The sequence below is a fragment of the Corythoichthys intestinalis genome, chromosome 9, assembly GCF_030265065.1.
Source record: "Corythoichthys intestinalis isolate RoL2023-P3 chromosome 9, ASM3026506v1, whole genome shotgun sequence".
NCBI classification, from domain to species: Eukaryota; Metazoa; Chordata; class Actinopteri; order Syngnathiformes; family Syngnathidae; genus Corythoichthys; species Corythoichthys intestinalis.
The window spans coordinates 13236098-13257646 of NC_080403.1; the positions used below are offsets into that span (position 1 = coordinate 13236098).

The following is a 21549-nucleotide window of genomic DNA, read 5'->3' on the forward strand; positions in this document are numbered from 1 at the left end:
GCATTTAACGAATGACAGAAAATGCTTCCATTCATTCCTTTTATGTGCTGTTTTTCCTCACAAGGATGGTGGAGGCGTTAGACCTTAACCCAGCTGCCTATAGGCAGGAGTGGACACTTTGAACGGATTGCAAGCCAGTCGCAGGCCATTTATAGACAAATAAGCTATCAAGGGATGTGAGAGGAAACCAGAGTACCCGAAGAAAAGCCACACAAGCAATGGGGAGAACATGCAGACTCCACACAGGAAGGCGGAGCCCAAAAACGTGAGGCATTGTGGTAACTCTCATGGGGGAGACATTTTCATTTGCCTTTCAGTTAATCCCAACCTGTGAGATCGTTTAATGAGAGTGTGATTTATTCAAATGGGATGTTGTTGACGCCATGCATTTGTATTTCCAGATTTAGTTCACCAATTGCATTTTCATATATTAAAAAAAAAACACTCAGACAGATACAAATTTTTCAGAATTAAACAACCATAGCAGTTGAAGTCAAATGTTCATCACCCTCCAGTGGCAGCAGACTAGAGCAACTATAGACTAATCCGATCTTGCTCAATGATGTAGCACTAGCCTCTAAGGCTTCCTAGCTGCTCTCAATGATTTTTCTGCACCTACTGCAATGCTTTGCTGTTTTGCTATGCGTTACTACACAGTCGAAATAATATAAACACATAAACACTAGAAAGATGTATTTTGAGGGGTTGTAACTCAGATAAAATCGAAGTTATTATGAATGAGTCAGAATAGCCACCGGTGACGCTTAGCCCTTATATGGTGGGATGGGTGGGCCGGAATCCCTTATAGGCCTGATTAGGTACGCCCCCCCCCCCCCCCCCCCAACACACACACACACCTGGCATCCGGAAAAAGTAAAAATTCAAAAAAATACATTGCTACGACTCAGCAATCAAGCAATTAATTGTTCAGAGTCTTGGCACATGTTTTCAGTCCTTGTCTTCAAACAAATTCCATATACTGTACATGGAACAAGGCCGTAGGTTTGCATAGGGACAATAGGGACATAACACTACCAACTTTTCAGAATGTTCAAATTGTCCCCACCAATTTTTAAGCAACCTGATTTGCATTAAATAATGAGTTCAGTTATATAGGTCATTTAGATTGTCTTCCCATATGTTATAAATGTGACGGTCCATTTTTTTCCCCTCAAACACACGTTGGATTGGCTAATGAGTTGACACCACCCCGCCACACAGACACACACGCGCACTCACTTGAAGAGGAGGGATATTAGAAATTTTTGGGGGGCCAGCAGCAGCCACTATAAGTAATATAAAAAGATGTCAATGTTGTGGAGGTAGGGGAAACACCATTAGTTTTGCTACTGAAAGTCCGACCTGCATCAGAGTTAGCATAACATTAAAATTAGAACTTGCTAAACTGCAAACCTACTGCGGTCAGGCCAACCTCCACAAGGAATAACGAAATCAAGCAAGCCGTTATCCCAAATCAAATTTATTTCTATAGCCCTTTACAAAAACCCGAAAGGTCCACACTGTGCTTGACAACAACAATATAGTTCAGAATAAATAAAAGGCAGGAAAGTATGGAATGGGTCCACTTCAGGGGGACACTGACATGAACATGAAAATGAACTGAGATGAAAAAAAAATCTGAAATTAAATCAGTCATCAGAATTTCATGAGAGTACTTTGGTTCGAGTCTTGCGGTAGTCTAGTGTGCCTCAGATGTAGATTGGTCTGTGGATATCACAATTTATTTTTAATTTCATTTTTTCCAAATCACTGTTATACTGTATTACAATACTTCAGTTTTAGTCTCGGGATGCTCCAGTGTCCCTCCCAAGTCGACCCATTTTAGGATAGCTCTCCATTTTTTTAAATAAAGGGACTTGTACTTCAAAAATTTTCTTTAGTAGTTTTTTTTTTTTTTAAATAAAGGTTTGAATCAAACGTTGTATTGCCTGAACCAATGCACATGAAAGTATAAGTCAATACAGATTTATTTTGCATTGATCATTTAGCCTATCAATTAATTAGGTTCATATTCGTGAGAAATGTAGCCCTGTCCCCCATTCAATAATCTTTTTGGTCTTATTAATGTCCTGTCCAGACGGTCCCAATCAAAAGGTGTACATGCAGATAACTGTTATATCATCCCTACCAATTTTGAGACCAAACCTACGCTCTTGATTTGAAAAGAAAACAATGATTTTACAGGACCTTTAAAAACAGATTACAAGACAATTAAGACATTGTGAACACATTTGTAAAATACCATGTGAGGGACAGAATTGACACAGTGTAAATGTCATCATATGACACAACACATATGAACATTTACTGTATTTATTTTATATCTGCATTAATTATGTATAGTCTAAGGGTCTGTTTCTTTTGACGTTCCATTTTTCTTCTGGGTTCCTCTACTTCAAGGTCATGGATATTTTTGGAGCTAAAGTATATAAACATGCATTTACACATATATTGATCCAGTATGGCAGATCAGAATAACAACAATGATTAGAGGTTTCTTCCATCATTTTCCTCCATAATTAGCCAGGGTATAGAACAATTACGGAAGAAAAAAAAATTAAATTGAAGATAAGAGCTTTTCCACATACGTAATTGTTTCCTAGCTCTCTCATAGATCGGCAGTTTTCAGTGTAGACTACACAAAATTGGATTTTTTTTTTTGAATATAAAAGCCTTTCATGCATGATTTAAAAAAAAATAAAAAAATAAAACTCTTACAGGGAACTCATTAAACTCATTGGCTGCCATTGACGGTGCTAGATGAGGCAAAATACATCAGTCAAAATGGATTTGATGTCTAGCGCCGTCAGTGGAACTGAAACATGAGCATTCACAGCCATTGAACATCTATTGGAATCAGTGGCATGCAACAAGATAAATATTATGAAAAAAAAAAAAAAAAAAACAGCATTATGTATTTCTGTTTTTATTCATTTTTATGTCAATAATTTAGTTTTATTTGCATTATTAATTATAATATTATAGTATTATTGTATATTATATCATTGTGTTATTATTATTATAATATAGTATTAATTTATAAATAATATCATACAAATAATTCATATATATATTCATAATATTTTACAAATGTTCATAATTATGAAAAAGAAAACGATAGAAAAATATTATAATGATTAATTATTCAAAAAATATATATAATCATAATTGCATATATATATATATATATATATATATATGGCAGAAAACACACTCTGAGACCCCTAATTTGGCCAAATTTCAAAATTGTCCTATATGCATGTGTGATACATCATTGGAAAGCTGCCTTAAAATCTCAATTTTCTGGGGGAAGAAAAATTTTGAACTGGGGGGGAATTAAAAAAAAAAAAAGAATTCAAACCCTTAAACTTAACTCGAGTTGAGAGCACGAAAAAGCATAATTAAAGACACCATGAATTAAACGAGATATTACCGCGTACTTACCTTGTTTCATCCAAAAACTCCATGTAGCATGTCTCACCGAGTGTCAAGACAGAGCTGCTAATGGCCACAGCCGGGGAATTTTATCGGTGAAACACAATAATATAACAAGGGTCGCAATGCAGAAATCGCAGACATCAAGCAGTGGTCGACATTTTATTTTTCAAATATTTATCCTTTTAAATGTTTTTTTTTTGTTTGGTTGGTTTTTTTTGGATCGATTATCTATCTTCTAAAATATCGGGGAAAATGCGACAGTAACAAACAAACAAAAAAAATACAATTAAGTGATAGTTATGAGGTAGATATCCGTGACCTATTTACAGACACTATCTTTTTCATTGTGACGTAATTTGTTTAAAAGTTTAAAATATGCAAATGAATAATTTTATAAAGTCGTTTTTTTTTTTTTTTTTTTTTTTTTTTAATCAATTACTGATTCAAAGCTAAAAATGACAGACATTTCTAATAATAAATATAAATACTTAATTTCTTTTACCGGCTGGGTTGAAACAAAAGTGGTCACGCGGTAACTGTAAACGGGTGTCTCAAGGGTAAAACGTAGAAATTAAAAATAGTTCAGGGGCTTAATGCGCCATGAAACTGCTATGGCAGTAAATAGACATACTGTTCTATCAAACACAACAGCAGAAACTGCTTTTTCAGCCATGTCTGTGTTTTTTATTTACTTTAAATGACCAAAAATAGTCACCTGCCCTATAAAGGGTTAATGGTCTTAAGTGTGAAATTTTGAATAGCTCTCCACTCTAGTGACCACAGTTTCTGAAGGGGTTGTCAATTCTCAATTGAAACAAGCCACCAATTTAAATTAATATTACTTAAAAATAACTATTAAATTATGTAAATTGGATTTAATAGAAAATTACTTTCACATTTAATTGGAGGGTATTCACATCCAAATTAGTTGCGTAGGAATTGCAGCAGTTTGGATATTTGCCTCACACATTTTGAGGGACCAAAATTAATCTGACAGATTATTATAATCAGGAATCAAATTTCCACCTTGTAATGCTTACTTGCAAATCATTAACAGTCACTTCCAGCCTGAAGTCTGGAACAATTAGACATCACCAGATGCTGGGTTTCATCCCCTGGTTTGCTCCACCATATGATATGATAGTGCTCTGCTGCAACAGTCATCGATTCATGTTTGTTCTTTGAGCATTTTCCCGATAATTTCTTTCCTCAGGTGAACTACATACTTGTTCAGATTCACGTCAAGTGACTGACTTGGGCATAGCATAATAATCCACTTCTTTGCCTGAAATACTCTTGAAGTGCTTTCACAATATGGTTCAGGTTGTTGTCCATCTGCACTGTGAAGTGCTGTCCAGTGGGTTCAGAAACCTTTGTCTGAAAATAAAAATAAAAATTTGCCTTAAACGCAGAAAAGCAGACAGTGAGCACAGCATTTGTTTGCAACAGAGGTGGGTAGAGTAGCCAAAAATTTTTATTCAAATAAGAGTAGCATTACTTCAAAATAATATTACTGAAGTATGAGTAATAGTTGTCATCCAAAAAAATGCACAAAACATCTTTTGTGAAAAGAATACAGTGTACCTTGACATACGATCGCATCAACATACGATTCTTTCAACATCCGACGTAAAATTTGACTCGACATTTGTTTCGACATATTACGCCTCATTAGAACTCGATTTGTTACATTATTATTATTTATATTATTATTATTATTATGATTTGTATTTATAATTTATTTGTATTAATTTGTGTAATAGCGGCACGGTGGCCGAGTGGTTAGCATGTCTGCCTCACAGTTCTGAGATCAAGGGTTCAATCCCGGGCTTCGGCCTTCCTGTGTGGAGTTTGCATGTTCTCCCCGTGCCTGCGTGGGTTTCCTCTGGGAACTCCGGTTTCCTCCCACATCCCAAAAACATGCATGGTAGGCTGATTGAGCACTCTAAATTGTCCGTAGGTATGAGTGTGTGTGTGAATGGTTGTATGTCTCCTTGTGCCCTGCGATTGGCCTACTGCCCGTAGTTAGCTGGGATAGGCTCCAGCACCTCCGCGACCCTCGTGAGGAAAAGCGGCATGGAAAATGAATGAATGAATGAATAATTTGTGTAATTGCTATTTGTATTTTTTCAGCATTATTTATGAAGGATTTAGCATAGGTTTTTGGGCTGTGGAACGAAGTAATCGAATTAAAATGTATTTTTATGGGAAAATCCCGCGAGACATACAACCATTTCGACTTACAAAGCAGGTCCTGGAATGAATTAAATCCGTATGTAGAGGTACCATTGTACTCAAGTAATGAGTAACAATGGGAGTAACAGCTTACGATGTTTGATTTTTTTTTTTTTTTTTGAAACAGTGGTATTTTTTTTTCTCAGCACAAAGTTATTCATATAAACTGTTATTATCATAAGGTACCATACCCTACCGCATTCAGGCAAAGAAATACAAAAAAAAAAAAAAAAAATAAATCATTGTATTCCAGCAAGAGAAAAACAATCTGCAAAAACCAAAGCATCATTCGTCCAAAGATCATGAGTGCCCTGTGGTGGAGAAAACAGTTCCTCGTTTGAATAGTTGAATAGTGAATAGTTCCTTCATAATTCATGTTGTTAAATTAAAAGGATTGTAGCCCCGGTTTTCCGCGGTCAATTGGTGCCAAATAAAAACAGGGCAATAGGTTAAAATCCGCGCATTGGTGTCATGTTGAGGGTAGCGCTCTATGCCAAATACTTCATTCTTACGGCGCTTTAAAGATGCCACATGATTGAACAGGCTGCCGTGATCATAGAAAGGCAAGCTTGAGTCTGATTGGTATAATGGAGTCATGTGATAATGGCTGTGACATCTCATTGGTGAAACTGGTAGAGTTACTGTTGGCATCACTGGAAAAAAAAAAAAAAGTAAAATCTTATATGTAGAATAAAGAGGGAAAATGTAACGAATAGTGTAGCCCAAAGTAGCAGATTAAGAGTAGCATTTCTTCTTCACAAATACAGTGGGGCAAATACGTATTTAGTCAACCACAAATTGTAATTAGTTTTTTGCAATTAAAAGTTCTTCCACTTGAAAATATTACAGAGGCCTGTAATTGTCAACATGGGTAAACCTCAACCATGAGACAGAATGTGGAAAAAAACAAACAAAAAAAACAGAAAATCACATTGTTTGATTTTTAAAGAATTTATTTGCAACTCATGGTGGAAAATAAGTATTTCTTCAATACCAAAAGTTAATCTCAATACTTTGTTATGTACCCTTTCTTGGCAATAACGGAGGCCAAACGTTTTCTGTAACTCACAAGCTTTTCACACACTGTTGCTGGTATTTTGGCCCATCCCTCCATGCAGATCTCCTTTAGAGCAGTGATGTTTTGGGGCTGTCGTTGGGCAACATGGACTTTCAACTCCCTGCTCACCCAGAGGCATCAAAATGATAACAAGAACAGTGAGCAAAAATCCCAGAACCACACGGGGGGACCTAGTGAATGACCTACAGAGAGCAGAGAACCTACAATGCTCCGCCAGGGACTCAAATCCTGCTCTGCCAGACGTGTCCTGCTGCTAAAGAAAGTACACGTCCAGGCCCGTCTGCGGTGTGCTAGAGAGCATTTGGATGATCCAGAAAAGGACTGGGAGAATGTGTTATGGTCAGATGAAAACAAAATAGAACTTTTTGGTAAAAACACAGTTTCTCGTGTTTGGAGGAAAAAGAATACTGAATTGCACCATACCCACTGTGAAGCATGGGGGTGGAAACATGATGCTTTGGGGCTGTTTTTCTGCAAGGGGACCAGGACGACTGATCTGTGTAAAGGAAAGAATGAATGGGGGCCATGTATCGAGAGATTTTGAGTGAAAATCTCCTTCCATCAGCAAGGGCATTGAAGATGAGATGTGGCTGGCTCTTTCAGCATGACAATGATCCCAAGCACACAGCCAGGGCAACAAAGGAGTGGGTTCGTAAGAAGCATTTCAAGGTACTGAAGTGGCCTAGCCAGTCTCCAGATCTCAACCCCATAGAAAATCTGTGGAGGGAATTGAAAGTTCGTGTTGCCCAACAACAGCCCCAAAACATCACTGCTCTAGAGGAGATCTACATGGAGGAATGGGCCAAAATACCAGCAACAGTGTGTGAAAAGCTTATGAAGAGTTACAGAAAACGTTTGGCCTCCGTTATTGCCAACAAAGGGTACATAACAAAGTATTGAGAAGAACTTTTGGTATTGACCAAATACTTATTTTCCAACATGATTTGCAAATAAATTCTTTAAAAATCAAACAATGTGATTTTCAGTTTTTTTTCCCCCCCACATTCTGTCTCTCATGGTTGAGGTTTACGCATGTTGACAATTACAGGCCTCTCTAATATTTTCAAGTGGGATAACTTGCACAACTAGTGGTTGACTAAATACATATTTGGCCCACTGTATATTCAAGTAAAAGTAATTAGTATGGCTTCGTAAAACGACTCTGAGAAGGTCATTTTCTCAAAAAGTTACTCAAGTAAATGTAACGCGTAGGCCTGTCACGATAACAAATTTTAGTGGGCGATAAATTATCTCATAAATTATTGCGATATGCGATATTATTGCGACCCCCCCCCAAAATACATTTTTTGAGCGTTTATTTATTTATTGTCATCATCATCGGTATCATTGACAGTTGCAAGATGTGATATGAGCCACCCGAAAAAAACGAAGAAAAGACAAGGGCTGCAGGAGAAGCATATGCTTATCAAGTCCCGTCCCCTTTTAACCGATTAACAATAACACAGTGAGAATACAGTATATATTAATAGATCAAGTACACCCATTTAAACGCAATAAATGTTTACTTTTAAATTATTAAAAAATACCTTTTAAGAAATCACAACTAAAAACAATAGACCATGCCTCTTTCAAGTAAAACTCAACAATATTAATAGAAAAATATAATAAATGTCTTTTTCAAGAAAAAATAAAATTGCACTTAATAACTGAACCATTTAGGCACATACAGTGGGAAGAACAAGTATTTGATACTTGATCAAATACTTGTTCTCCCCAGTGTAGGTATAAAGTTGCAGTAACAGTAATTGCACTTCAACAACAACAGAGAAAAATAGACTAATTAAGTAGCAGTAACAAAAATTTGGCTCCCAAAGGTATCAAATATCATTAAAGGTAAAACGGTCTCATTTCCTCAACAATGCAGCAGACTTCACTTTCCGTGGGGGAACGCTATTTTGCGCTGTGTCGTCTGTATATATATATATATATATATATTTTTTTTTTAACAAACTTTATTTACACAAAAACAAATACACATAATGGGCGAACAATTCACAAACAATCAACAGATTTACAACAACAACAAAATAATAAATAAAATGGTCGGAGTCATGTGTCGTCTGTGTTTCTCACATCAAGCGAGTGCCTCTAATTGTCAATTGACGTAACGAGGAGGTTCCGCTTGTTGCGATGCAGTTTTCTTACTTAGCAGTGAAAACTGTAGAGGATGATAGTGTTTCAAATGAGCATGTAGATTTATTCTGTTCGTCATCTTTGTTGAAACAACCTCCAGAAACATTTTGCAGACTGGTTCGTTCTCTTCCTCATTTTGCTCACTCATTGCTGTGCGCCGACAGTGCGTAAAGTGCTTCCATTTAAATGACGGTCACTCAAACTCAAATGTAAAAAACTAACATACCCAGAAGTCAATGAAACAGAGTGGCACAAGGAAGCTGAACTTTAAACAGCGCTGCTAAGCACGTCTGCCACACATCTGCCGCAAGCGCGTGCGTCACGCGCGCGTACGCACGCACGTGTCAAACACACACACGCACGCACGTGCACACGAGGCGATAAATCGCAGCAGGAAATTTACCGTCTTTACCGATAAATGGAATTATTGCATATTGCGACAGGCTTAGTAACGCGTTACTACCCACCTCCGGTTTGCAGTGTGGCATTCAGGCGCTAAAGCAATGAAATCACATTTACTTACCTAATACCAAGGGTGTTGGTTTGCATAGGGACGGTAGAGACATAACACTACCAACTTTTCAGTAAGCTCAAATTGTCCCCACCAACTTTTAAGTGACCTTATTTGAATTTTACAATGAATTCAGCTATAAAGGTAATTTAGATTGTCTTCCCTTGTGTTGTTAGGATAGAATTGACCCTACCATTATTAAGTGAATTACTTTTATTATGTTCAGACTTATGTTCACCCCTTTTCACTTGCTGAATGTGCCACTCCATTTTTTCCCCTCAAAACCACGTTTGATTGGCGTATGACTAGAACCCCCACTTTCACACAATCTAGACAGAAATACTTGTCAATATGCCGCCTCCTCCGCCCCCTTTGAAGAGGAGGGATATTAGAAGTTTTTTTTTTTTTTTTTTTTTTTTTTTTACAGCAGCAGCCACTGTAAGTAATGTAAAAATATGTCAATATTGTGGAGGTGGGGAACATGCCACTAATTTTGCTACTGAAAGTCCGACCTGCATTAGAGTTAGCATAGCATTAAACTGTGAACTTGCTAACTTGTGAAACGCGAGTAGAAAGCTGCTTAGAGGTGTCTTCCTGTATGTTTTCTACTGTCAACTTTAATTCAACTGTGCATTTATTCATTAATTAAAATGTATTTATTTTCAACTTCATTTTTTTTTAAAAAGTATATTTGCAACCTATGCCCATTTTAACCCCCCCCCCCAAAAAAAAAAAAAACCAGAAAAACACAACCACTGTAAGTAATGTAAAAATATGTCAATATTGTGGAGGTGGGGAACATGCCACTAATTTTGCTACTGAAAGTCCGACCTGCATTAGAGTTAGCATAGCATTAAACTGTGAACTTGCTAACTTGTGAAACGCGAGTAGAAAGCTGCTTAGAGGTGTCTTCCTGTATGTTTTCTACTGTCAACTTTAATTCAACTGTGCATTTATTCATTAATTAAAATGTATTTATTTTCAACTTCATTTTAAAAAAAAAAGTATATTTGCAGCCTATGCACATTTTTAACCCCCCCCCCCCCCCCCCAAAAAAAACAGAAAAACACAACCACTGTAAATTTCCTTGAAATGAAGGAAGCATTTTGAAAAATGATTTTCTCCCCATGAAAATAATTTAAACTTTTTTTTTTTCATTTTTATGTAGTAACCAGTTATTTTTGAGAAATCAATCTGTTTGGTATTATTAATGTCCCGTCCCCAGCAATAAGTGCACATGCAGGTGAATGTGGAAACTTGTGAATGTAGCCTCTATAAGGGAATATTATCTGATGGTACAGCTAAAGCGCTAAGCACAAATGCACTCCATTCACCGTTTATTTATACCAAATTAGATTTTGTATTTTCTCTCCATGCAATACTTCTTTTTATTTTACTTTATTTTTTACTAATCTGTTATTTATGAGTGGACATTCTTTTTGTGAAACAGGATTGATGAATGTTGTTGCCGTGAAAATTAAATGCCTTAAGGAGTAGCATTGTTTATGTTGGCCTGCTTGTCTTCTTCTTCCCTGGTATGTTGTTCTTTGAATTGGTTAATCTGTCAACAGGCCTTTCTCATTTTTTGGCAAGTCGATTGATTTGGTTGGTCGATCTGTTGCATCTCAAATTTTTTCTGCCGTTCTTGATCACTCTCTTTCATTCAGTTTTCCAATCGGTCTTTTTCCTCTCGACTGATTGCTCCTTTCTTGTTCTTCTCTGCAGCCATGCCCTTCATCATCTCAATGCTGCTGGCCAGCCTGAATAGCTGCTGCAACCCATGGATCTACATGTGCTTCGCGGGTCACCTCTTCCACGACCTGCGGCAAAACTTCCTGTGCTGCTCGGCGCGTTACCTCAAGTCATCGCAGTGCCGCTGTGAGCTTGACTTGGACTCCAGCCACAAGAGCATCTCGTCCACCTTTGTTATTAAGAGCACCAGCAGTCAGAGGAGCATCACGCAGACGTCCAGCACGTGAGTGCTCAGCTGTAAAATATGCAAAAAACCCTTAAGACTCTTTTTGACCCAGAAGGACATTCATGAAAAGGAAATATTTATGATTGTATTGACACTATAGCCATCTATGGTGTAAATAGAGAATTAAATATGGCCGAGCAGAATATTTGAGTACAATGAATATTTCCAAAACAATTATGGACTAAGCCATGCTTATTATTATTTGTTTTAATCTTGTTTTTTTTTTTTTTTTTTAAACTTGTCCTAATGAGCTGCTTAGACACAGATAATGGTAAATCTGGATGTCTTTAAAGGCTGGAGCCTTTTAATGTGCCACATGGGAGATTAGTGTGCCCTTTGTATTTGTTTATATTGTGTTCTTTATTCAAAGAATGCAGCAGGACAGAAAAGGGTTTTGCGGACAGAAAGAAAGGAAGAGCAGAGAGAATAGTGATACAAATAACATGATTGTATATATATGCTACCTACTATACAGTAAGTAGCATTACTATCTTATTATGACTACTTTTACCAAGGAGATACCATTTGGAGAGGGGACACACCAGAAGAATAAGAAGAGGGAAGATAGGTCAGATTTGAGCGTGATTGGGCACAAGCAATGTTAGTGAGTGTAGTTGGGAACACAGTTTTTGAATAAATCCCCTGTGAGCATTAATAACTCAACATCATCCTTGTCACTATGTAATTACTATTCCTGGGACCAAGATTATTTTTTTTTATACTGGTTTGTGTCTAGTTGCACCTAGTCATGCGTGTACCCATTCAGAAGTGTTTGTTACTCACACTGAGACTGAAATTGCTACATGGAAGCCATCGGCCTTGTGCTCCTGGCATCCCAGGAAGAAGCGGGCTCTCTGTGTACCTCCCCAACCTCTGCCTTAGCCGATGGAACACTGTCATGCTTATTTTTGTTTGTTTGTTTGTTTTATCCTGGGATGCATAGTAAAGCACACATGCACATATGGCAACACGTTCAAGATCTTCACCACCTCCTGCCTATAGTTAGAGAGGATGAGCTCCAGCACTCTGGCGACCCTCATGAGGATGACAAGACAGACAATAAATGAACTACTATAAGGTGTGTAACAATTTATTTTAACAACGGTTTTAATTGAATCACAATTTATGGTTGTTGATTCAATTCAGTTTGTTTGCAACCAGCCAATCCTAATCATTTGAGTGCCGAGAAAACAATTCAGTAACCTTTAGCCCAAAATTCGACCAGTATGATTGTGAACTAAATACCTGGATCCTGGACAGTACATGTGAAGAGTTCTGATTTCTTGGTTGTTACTTGTAAGGAACTCTGGTTAAATTAATTACAGATGTAATAAATAAACAAATAATAATATTAATTCCCAAAGAATACTTTATTAAAAAAAAAAAAAAGTGCAACGAACATCAATTTTACCTTGGTCTAACAGTCAATTTACCTGATATTTCTCCTGTTGTTCGTCAACATATAAGTAAAACAAATACAAAAATAAAACCCACACTGTTTCAGGTTGGTAGTCATGTGGGTTACACAAATACTATGTTACTGTTGCAGGGATCCAATTTGACTCGAAACGGGGTCATTTTGTTAATAATATTTGAAACACTGCAAGTAGATGTTTCCTCTAGTCGTTCCTGTGCAATCAGTAAATTATCACATTTTGTTGTTATTGTATTTTTATTTATTTTTTAAAAATATTTTTGGTCACTTTTTCACCACACTTAAAACCAGTTATTGGTGATTGCACAGTAAAGTACAGTTGTTAATTACTAATATAGGAGAAAATTACAGTAATTACGGTAAATATTTACTTTGAGGGTCAATTTATATTGCGTAGCCCTAAAACTTCAAGTTTGTTGTTACTATGTTCCTGTAAAAAAAAAAAAAACAGTTAATGTAGAGTCCAGTTTTTGTAATATTTGAGGAAATAATCTGCAAGAAAAAGTGTCTCGTTGCGGGGGCATCAATAAAACAGAAGGAAGAAAATAGATGAAAACAAGTGCAGAGTTGTAGATGCAGTGTGTCATATTTAATTTTGTGTGCTGACTAGAAAATAAATGGTATAAGGAGAGGACATTTTAGTACTAATTTCTACACCAATACATTGCTTTACATTAAATCATTGAAGTCCACATTTACACTTTAGGGTTATATCTCTTCCCGAGGACACTTCGACAGTGGGGAGTTGAAGCCAGATTTGAACTGCTGACACGTGGTTTACTGGACAATCTGCTGCACCACGACTGCCCCAGGCTTAGCACAATATATTAAAACTGTGTCTTGGAATTACAGTGGTACCTCGACACAAAATCGCTTCGGCATACTATTGTATCGACATCTGATGTAAAATTTGATTTGTTCGGCATATGATGACATGCTCAAAATATGACGATTTATGACAGCGTCACAAGTTTGTTACTTTCCCGCAAGACGGACGCAGGGTGGATTTTTATGTGAGAGAACTCAACATGAGTCCCAAAAGGTTAGTTGCAGATGGTGAAAAAAGGTGACGCTTACCATTGAAATTAAGAAGGAAATATGAGCGTAGTGTGCACATCAGTGAACTGACTTGACAATACGGCCGGAATATGTCTATGATCTCGGGAACGGCTCTCATTATTATTATTATTATTATTATATTATTATTATTATTTTATTATTGTTATTGTTGTTGTAACATTGGCAAGAAAGTCACCAGGTTCGTCAGGTTTTTAATAAATTATTTCAAACTTGTGCAACACAACATGACTAATGTCCGCATTAGCCGACGGCAACAACAACAGAACATGAAAAGAGAAGGTAAACTCTTCACACTCTAACGCACCTTTCTCACTCTCGCGTCAGACACATGGTGCGTTCAGGATCAGCATGCAAAACACAACTGCGCCATTAGAACCCAGTTCATTTCATTATTATTATTATACAGTGGTACCTCAACATATGATCGCTTCGACACACGATCTTTTCGACATCCAACGTAAAATTTGACTCGCTGTTTATTTCTGCATCTGACGATACGTACGAAGATTTATAATAGCGCCGCAGTTTCTTTGTTTTCCCGCAAGGCGGACGCAAGACTGATTTTCTTGTGAGAGAAATCAACATAGGTTCCAACAATGTTAGTGCAGGTGGTGAAAAAAAAGGAAAAAGTTGAGGCTTACCATTGAAATGAAGACGGAAATTGTGGAAAAATATGAGCCTGCTGTGCGCGTCCGTGAGCTGGCTCGACAATAGAGCCGTAAAATTTCTACCATCTCGGCGGTCCACCTCCGTTCACCTGTCTTTATAAGTTAAGGTGACAATTATTATTGTGGTAAAATAGCCAAAGAAATCGCCAGCTTTGTCAGGTTTTTAATCATTTATTTCAGACGTTGTGCAACACAACATGCCTACTGTCAGCCGCAGCTGACGCCTTCGACAGAACATGAAAAGTGAAAGTAAAAAGTCCTCTCTCTCTCTGTCAAGTCAGCCACGCGGTGCGTTCAGGTACACAACGCAAATACATCCCCCACATTAGAACCCAATTCGTTATATTATTACAGGTATAATTATTATTATTATTATTATTATTACTACAGATGTCCCGATCGATCCCGATCGATTGGGTCCCATCACGTCATTTTCAAAGTATTGGAATCGGCAAAAAAATATCGGACATGCCTTTTTTAAATATATATACCGTATATTTTTTAATTAAATCAATTTCTAATTGTTTTTAACGTTACAGACATAATATGTTACACTCATCCAGAGTCTTTAGTTTAGGCTTAAGGTAGGGTTATCAAATTATCCCGTTAACAACGGTAATTAATTATAAAAAATGTTTTATCACATTAAAATATTTAACGCATGCGCTGCACGACCCACTCACACATTGTCGCGTTCAATCTGCAATGGCACTGTTTTACCTAGTATATATATAGAGCCAAAAGGCAACGTAAAATGAGTACAGTGAATTTTGGAAGCCTTTGGAGCAATTTTTTTGATTGGCTAAAGCCTTACAATCCCCCTCCCTACAATTAGAAATATCGTGGGAAGCAATGTGGGGAAGAAAGATAGTAATTGATCTTTTTCTTAACACCCTATGTTATTTCCCAACGCAGAGAAGATATATCAATTGGTACCACTACGCACAGTCATGGTTGCACTTCCCATCATGCATTTGGGCAGAACAGTTAAATGGCTACAGTATCATTTACTGAAAGCTCAACAAATACACTAGATGGCAATATTTAGTCACAATATACAAAGTCACATTTATCCTTTAAGAATTACAAGTCTTTCTATCCATGGATCCCTCTCACAGAAAGAATGTTAATAATGTAAATGCCCTCTTGAGGATATATTGTCATAATAAACAAATACAGTACTTATGTACTGTATGTTGAATGTATATATATTATCCGAGTTTTATTCATTTTTTCTTAATGCATTGCCAAAATGTATATGATCGGGAAAAATTATTGGGAATGATTGGAATTGAATCGGGAGCAAAAAAAAGCAATCGGATCGGGAAATATCGGGATCCGCAGATACTCAAACTAAAACGATCGGGATCGGATCGGGAGCAAAAAAACATGATCGGAACAACCCTAATTATTACTATTATTATATTGTTAGTCTGATTTTTATTCATATTTTATTTGTTTTGCTCTGTGTAATTAGTATTTGTTAAGGATTTAGTGTAGGGTTTTGGGCTGTAGAAAGAATTAATGGAATGATAATGTATTCTTATGGGAAAATCCTACTCGACATAAGACCATTTCGACTTACAAACATCCTGGAACGAATTAACTTCGTATGTAGAGGTACCACAGTATTATTATTCCGATTTGTATTGATAATTTATTTTTTTTGTTATGTGTAATTGCTATTTGTAATTGTACCTGCAGTATTTATTAAGGATTTAGCGTAGATTTTTGGGCTGTAGAACGAATTAATCGAGTTGTAATGTGTTCCTATGGGAAAATCTCACTCGACATATCGCATATGACCATTTCGACTACAAACTTGGCCAGGTACCAACAAAGCAGGTCCTGGAACAAATTAAATTTGTATGTAGAGCTAGCACTCGACAACATTTAAACACTTCTACATGAACTTTGATGAGTTTAAATCCATAATTTCTGTTGTCTTCTATTGTTGATAGAATGAATTAATGTCCTTTTGTAAGAATTTTACATTAAAGGTGCACAATGTAGGATATGCACTTAAACAATTCACGAAATGGCTATAATATTTCAGTAGACATTAAAGAAACATGATTTTTGCAAATACCGTATTGGACCGAATATAGACCGGCCCTGATTATAAGACGACCCCTTCTTTTTCAAGACTCAAGTTTGAAAAAAGACGTTTTGAACACCAAATTAATTTTTATACAGAAAATAATTACAGTACATCTGAAACAAATGACTATAACAATAAAATAATAATATAAATATGTGTTTAAGAAGAATCATTAAAGCCCTAATATACAGTTTGTATTTGTACACTATGTATTTAAACACACAGAGACACACATGCACTCACGCATTCACAAGATGTCGTTAAGTTTCATGTTTTAAAACAAAATAATTGTCAGTTTTTATTATCATCGTGATAGAACAACTAATTTGAGATCATTTTCATTTAAAGTGATTCAGAGCACTGTAAATCAAATTTATATGCAAAACGTGCAAACCTTTCAATAAGGAAAATAGTTGCTTGTAATCTTTGTACTGTTCAATTTGAATTGTCCTTGCTTTTGTTATTTCATTGCTGCTCAACTTGCCATTCTAAAGTTCTTGCACCTGAGATTGAATCATTTTGAGTGTCATGTGTTTTCAATATTTGATTCCCTCATTTATTGATAAAAGTGAAAAGGAAATATTGAAAACACTTATCACTGTGATGCTGTGGAATTCTACATCCACAATAAATGGTTGCATTTTATACTAATGTAATATGTGCCCATGTATATGCTGTAGATACTTGGTGTTTGGCCTATGTAAAAGCAACTGCAGCTGGGACCTGTGTGAGCATGCACAAGCATGTGTGCCATGTTGTCGTTCACGTTGGTGCATCAGCAGTTGATTACATAATTGTCAAATATTTACAAACTGTATTGAGAGATGTGAAAACTGTCATTTGTAAATGCTCATGTAAAAACAATAAAATGCGAAAAGGGCAGTGCGTGTTTGCTTACACTATTAGACTTTGAACCACTGAGCTCTGAAGAAAAGTCCTCACCAAGGTGTGCTGGAAGCTAGCCTAAAAGATGATTCACCAATGTCATCACTCAGTTTCTATTCTATAATTTTTTGCAGGTGCACAGCTGGACTTAAAAAAAAAACACAAGTCAGGTAAACTACATCCATTTTCTGCTCAGTGCTGAAGGGACCAGGAGTCTATTTAAATGATTTTTACATGCTGGACTGTTCGCCAGTCAATCTCAGGGACATATAGAGGCAGATGACCATTTGCCCTCACATTCATAGAGTAACTGAGTGAGAACTGAGCACACTCAGGTCTAGCGAGTGACTCACTAAATATCAGTAGCATCAGGTATACACCAATTATTGTATTCCTTGCATATGCCTTTCAGGCTCATTTTTAGCATTTTCATTCGCAACAGTTTTTAACTTGTTGATTGCTGTTGGCGGCAAGAGCTGTCCAATCTATTTTGACTGGGCGGGTGGCAGTGCTAATGCACTGCAAGCCTCTCCCAGTTTAAATAGATTGGGTGTCATGTCACTGAAACATGATCATTCGCTACCCCCCCAACACCATTTCAAATGGATTGGACACCTATCGCTGTCGATGGCACTTAATGAGTTCATCACTGCCCATTGATTATTTCTACCATTCAGAAAGAAAGATCGGAATGAAAACTAAATAAAACACTGCAAAAGATCCCTTAAGGGTATTTCTGTTATCGGTCACATTAAATATTTAACCAACATGTATGCATTATACACTACTATATATACAGCAATCATTATAAATCTCAGTCAGCTGCTGCAAAGCTTTCCCCGAAGACCACACATTATAGCTAAACTCTCAAACCTTGCAAGAGTGCACTCCCATCTGAAAATAACGATGTTTTGTGGCCGAGAGAAGGCATAATTTCGTGTACAGAAGAATCAAGTTTATACAGTATAGCCTTCTCCCCATGGTCATAATGAGTGACTGACAAGTTTTAAAAAGGTCTTGGCATTAGACAAGTAGTAACAAGACTCAATATAACAATCACAATTAAAACATTTGTGCTTTGGCTTTTTTAATACAGCAGAAAAGCGGTATTTGTGGTACAAGTAATAAAAAAGGAAAAGATCTTAACCTTTTCATGTACTGTAGTCACTAAAGTGAACATCAATTCAAAAATGAGAACTGAAGACTTTAACCCCTTTATACAAAAAATGTGACTATTTTTGGTCATTTTACTTATTTGTTTGCTTGTTTATTTTGATTATTTATTAAGCATAATTTTATGTTTTACGGTTGTAAATACATTAATTAATGAATAAAATCTTAATAGAAACTACATTACCGTAATTAAAAAAAAAAAAAAAAAAACGAAAGGCCGAAAAATACACATGCATATCATTATTAATGCCATGTTTTGATTACATCATCACAAGAGGACTACGGTTCTTTATACTATGCAATTTTAGCTACAGTGGGGCAAATAAGCATTTAGTCAAATGCCAATTGTGCAAGTTCTCCTACTTGAAAATATTAGAGAGGCCTGTAATTGTCAACATGGGTAAACCTCAACCATGAGAGACAGAATGTGGAAATCCAAAACAGAAAATCACATTGTTTGATTTTTAAAGAATTTATTTGCAAATCATGGTGGAAAATAAGTATTTGGTCAATACCAAAAGTTTCTCTTAATACTTTGTTATGTACCTTTTGTTGGCAATAACGAAGGCCAAACGTTTTCTGTAACTCTTCACAAGCTTTTCACACACTGTTGCTGATATTTTGGCCCCTTCCTCCATGCAGATCTCCTCTAGAGCAGTGATATTTTGGCGCTGTCATTGGGCAACACGGACTTTCAACTCCCTCCGCAGATTTTCTATGGGTTGAGATCTGGAGACTGGCTAGGCCACTCCAGGACCTTAACAACTCCTTTGTTGCCTTGGTTGTGTGTTTGGGATCATTGTCATGCTGTAAGACCCAGCCACGTCTCATCTTCAATGCCCTTGCTGATGGAAGGAGATTTTCACTCACAATCTCTCGATACATGACCCTATTCATTCTTTCCTTTACACAGATCAGTCGTCCTGGTCCCTTTGCAGAAAAAACAGCCCCAAAGCATCATGTTTCCACCCCCATTCTTCACAGTGGGTATGGTGCAATTCAGTATTCTTTTTCCTCCAAACAAGAGAACCTGTGTTTCTACCAAAAAGTTTTATTTTGGTTTCATCTGACCATAACACATTCTCCCAGTCCTCTTCTGGATCATCCAAATGCTTTCTAGTGAACCGCAGACGGGCCTGGACGTGTACTGGCTTCAGCAGGGTGACACGTCTGGCAGTGCAGGATTTGAGTCCCTGGCGGCGCATTGTGTGGTCCCAGCTCTCTGTAGGTCATTCACTCGGTCCCCCTCGTGTGGTTCTGGGATTTTTGCTTACCGTTCTTGTTATCATTTTGACGCCACGGGGTGAGATCTTGCATGGAGCCCCAGATCGAGGGAGATTATCAGTGGTCTTGTATGTCTTCCATTTTCTAATAATTGCTCCCACAGTTGATTTCTTTACACCAAGCGTTTTAACTATTGCAGATTCATTCTTCCCAGCCTGGTGCAGGTCTACAATTTTGTCTCTGGTGTCCTTCGACAGCTCTTTGGTCTTGGCCATAGTGGACTTTGGAGTTTGGCTGACTGAGATTGTGGACAGGTGTCTTTTATACCGATAATGAGGTAAAACAGGTGCCATTAATACAGTTAATGAGTGGAGCCTCGTTAGACCCCGTTAGACCTCGTTAGAAGAAGTTAGACCTCTTTGACAGCCAGAAATCTTGCTTGTTTGTAGGTGACCAAATACTTATTTTCCACCCTAATTTGGAAATAAATTCTTTAAAAATCAAACAGTGTGATTTTCTGTTTTGTTTTTTTTCCACATTCTGTCTCTCATGGTTGAGGTTTACCCATGTTGACAATTACAGGCTTCTCTAATCTTTTCAAGTAGGAGAACTTGCACAATTGGTGGTTGACAAAGTACTTATTTTCCCCACTCTATTTTTGGCCGAAAGTTTTTGGCACGAATTTTAGGTCACATCTCAATAAAAAAAGAGAAGTAAACACTGGTTACTGCCCCAAGAAACGCTCTATTTTATTTTATTTTATTTTTACGAAGTATTTATCTCATTGCACACCATTGGTAATGTTAGACATCCAATTAATTTGGAGTGGGAAGACTGGCGGTGGTTTCAGTGCCATTGATGGCCATAGACGTCCAATCCATTTAGACTGGGAGGGGGTAATGAACGAATTTTTCAATGTAGTGTCGTCAAAGCCAGCCAATGAGTTAAATGCTCATTAGTGTTAATCAACTTAAATGTTAAGTGCCCTTAAAGGGATCCACGGATAGAAAGACTTGTAGATCTTAAAAGATAAATGTTATTATGAGTTAAAATAATTTGATATTGAAACCCCTCTTGATGTTTTCGTTTTTATAAAATTTGTAAAATTAGTTTAATTAGTAGGTCCCCATTGTTGTTGATGTCGCAGGGCGGTGACATCACATGGTTACGCTGCCGGTCTTCCAGAGTATGACGCTAACGACATAAACTTCTCATCTGGTCAACCCTTTCAATTTGAACCCGAGAGGAACATTAATGAGCATGACAGCACTGTCACAAAACGAGCAGCAAAATTCAAAATGAACAGGAAAGACAGGACGAGACGAGAGTAGTGGGGGAAAAAAATGCTGTTCTGCCAAAATGTGCTACATCCGTGAAAAGTGGAGAATTTGACACCCAAAGTACTACCGTGCGCTTTCAGCTTGTTTTGTTTAGATGCATACAGACAGATTATACTAAAGATGCCTTAAGAAAATACTACTCGTACAAGAGAACAGTTATTGCTTATTAAAGCCAACACGTCATTAAGTCCGAGGCTCCATTTAAGGATTTAAAAAGTCATAATTTGT

General features: G+C 36.9%; 1 protein-coding gene across 1 annotated transcript in view; it reads left to right on the forward strand.

Annotated features, from left to right (window-relative positions):
* Window positions 1-15181, forward strand: part of oxtra (oxytocin receptor a) — a 29273-nt gene extending 14092 nt beyond the window's left edge. The window contains exon 2 of the mRNA XM_057844805.1: window positions 11163-15181. Within this exon, the coding sequence (XP_057700788.1) occupies window positions 11163-11416 (254 nt within the window). The 3' untranslated portion in view covers window positions 11417-15181. The remainder of the gene's footprint in view (window positions 1-11162) is intronic.
* The last annotated feature ends 6368 nt before the right edge of the window (window positions 15182-21549 follow it).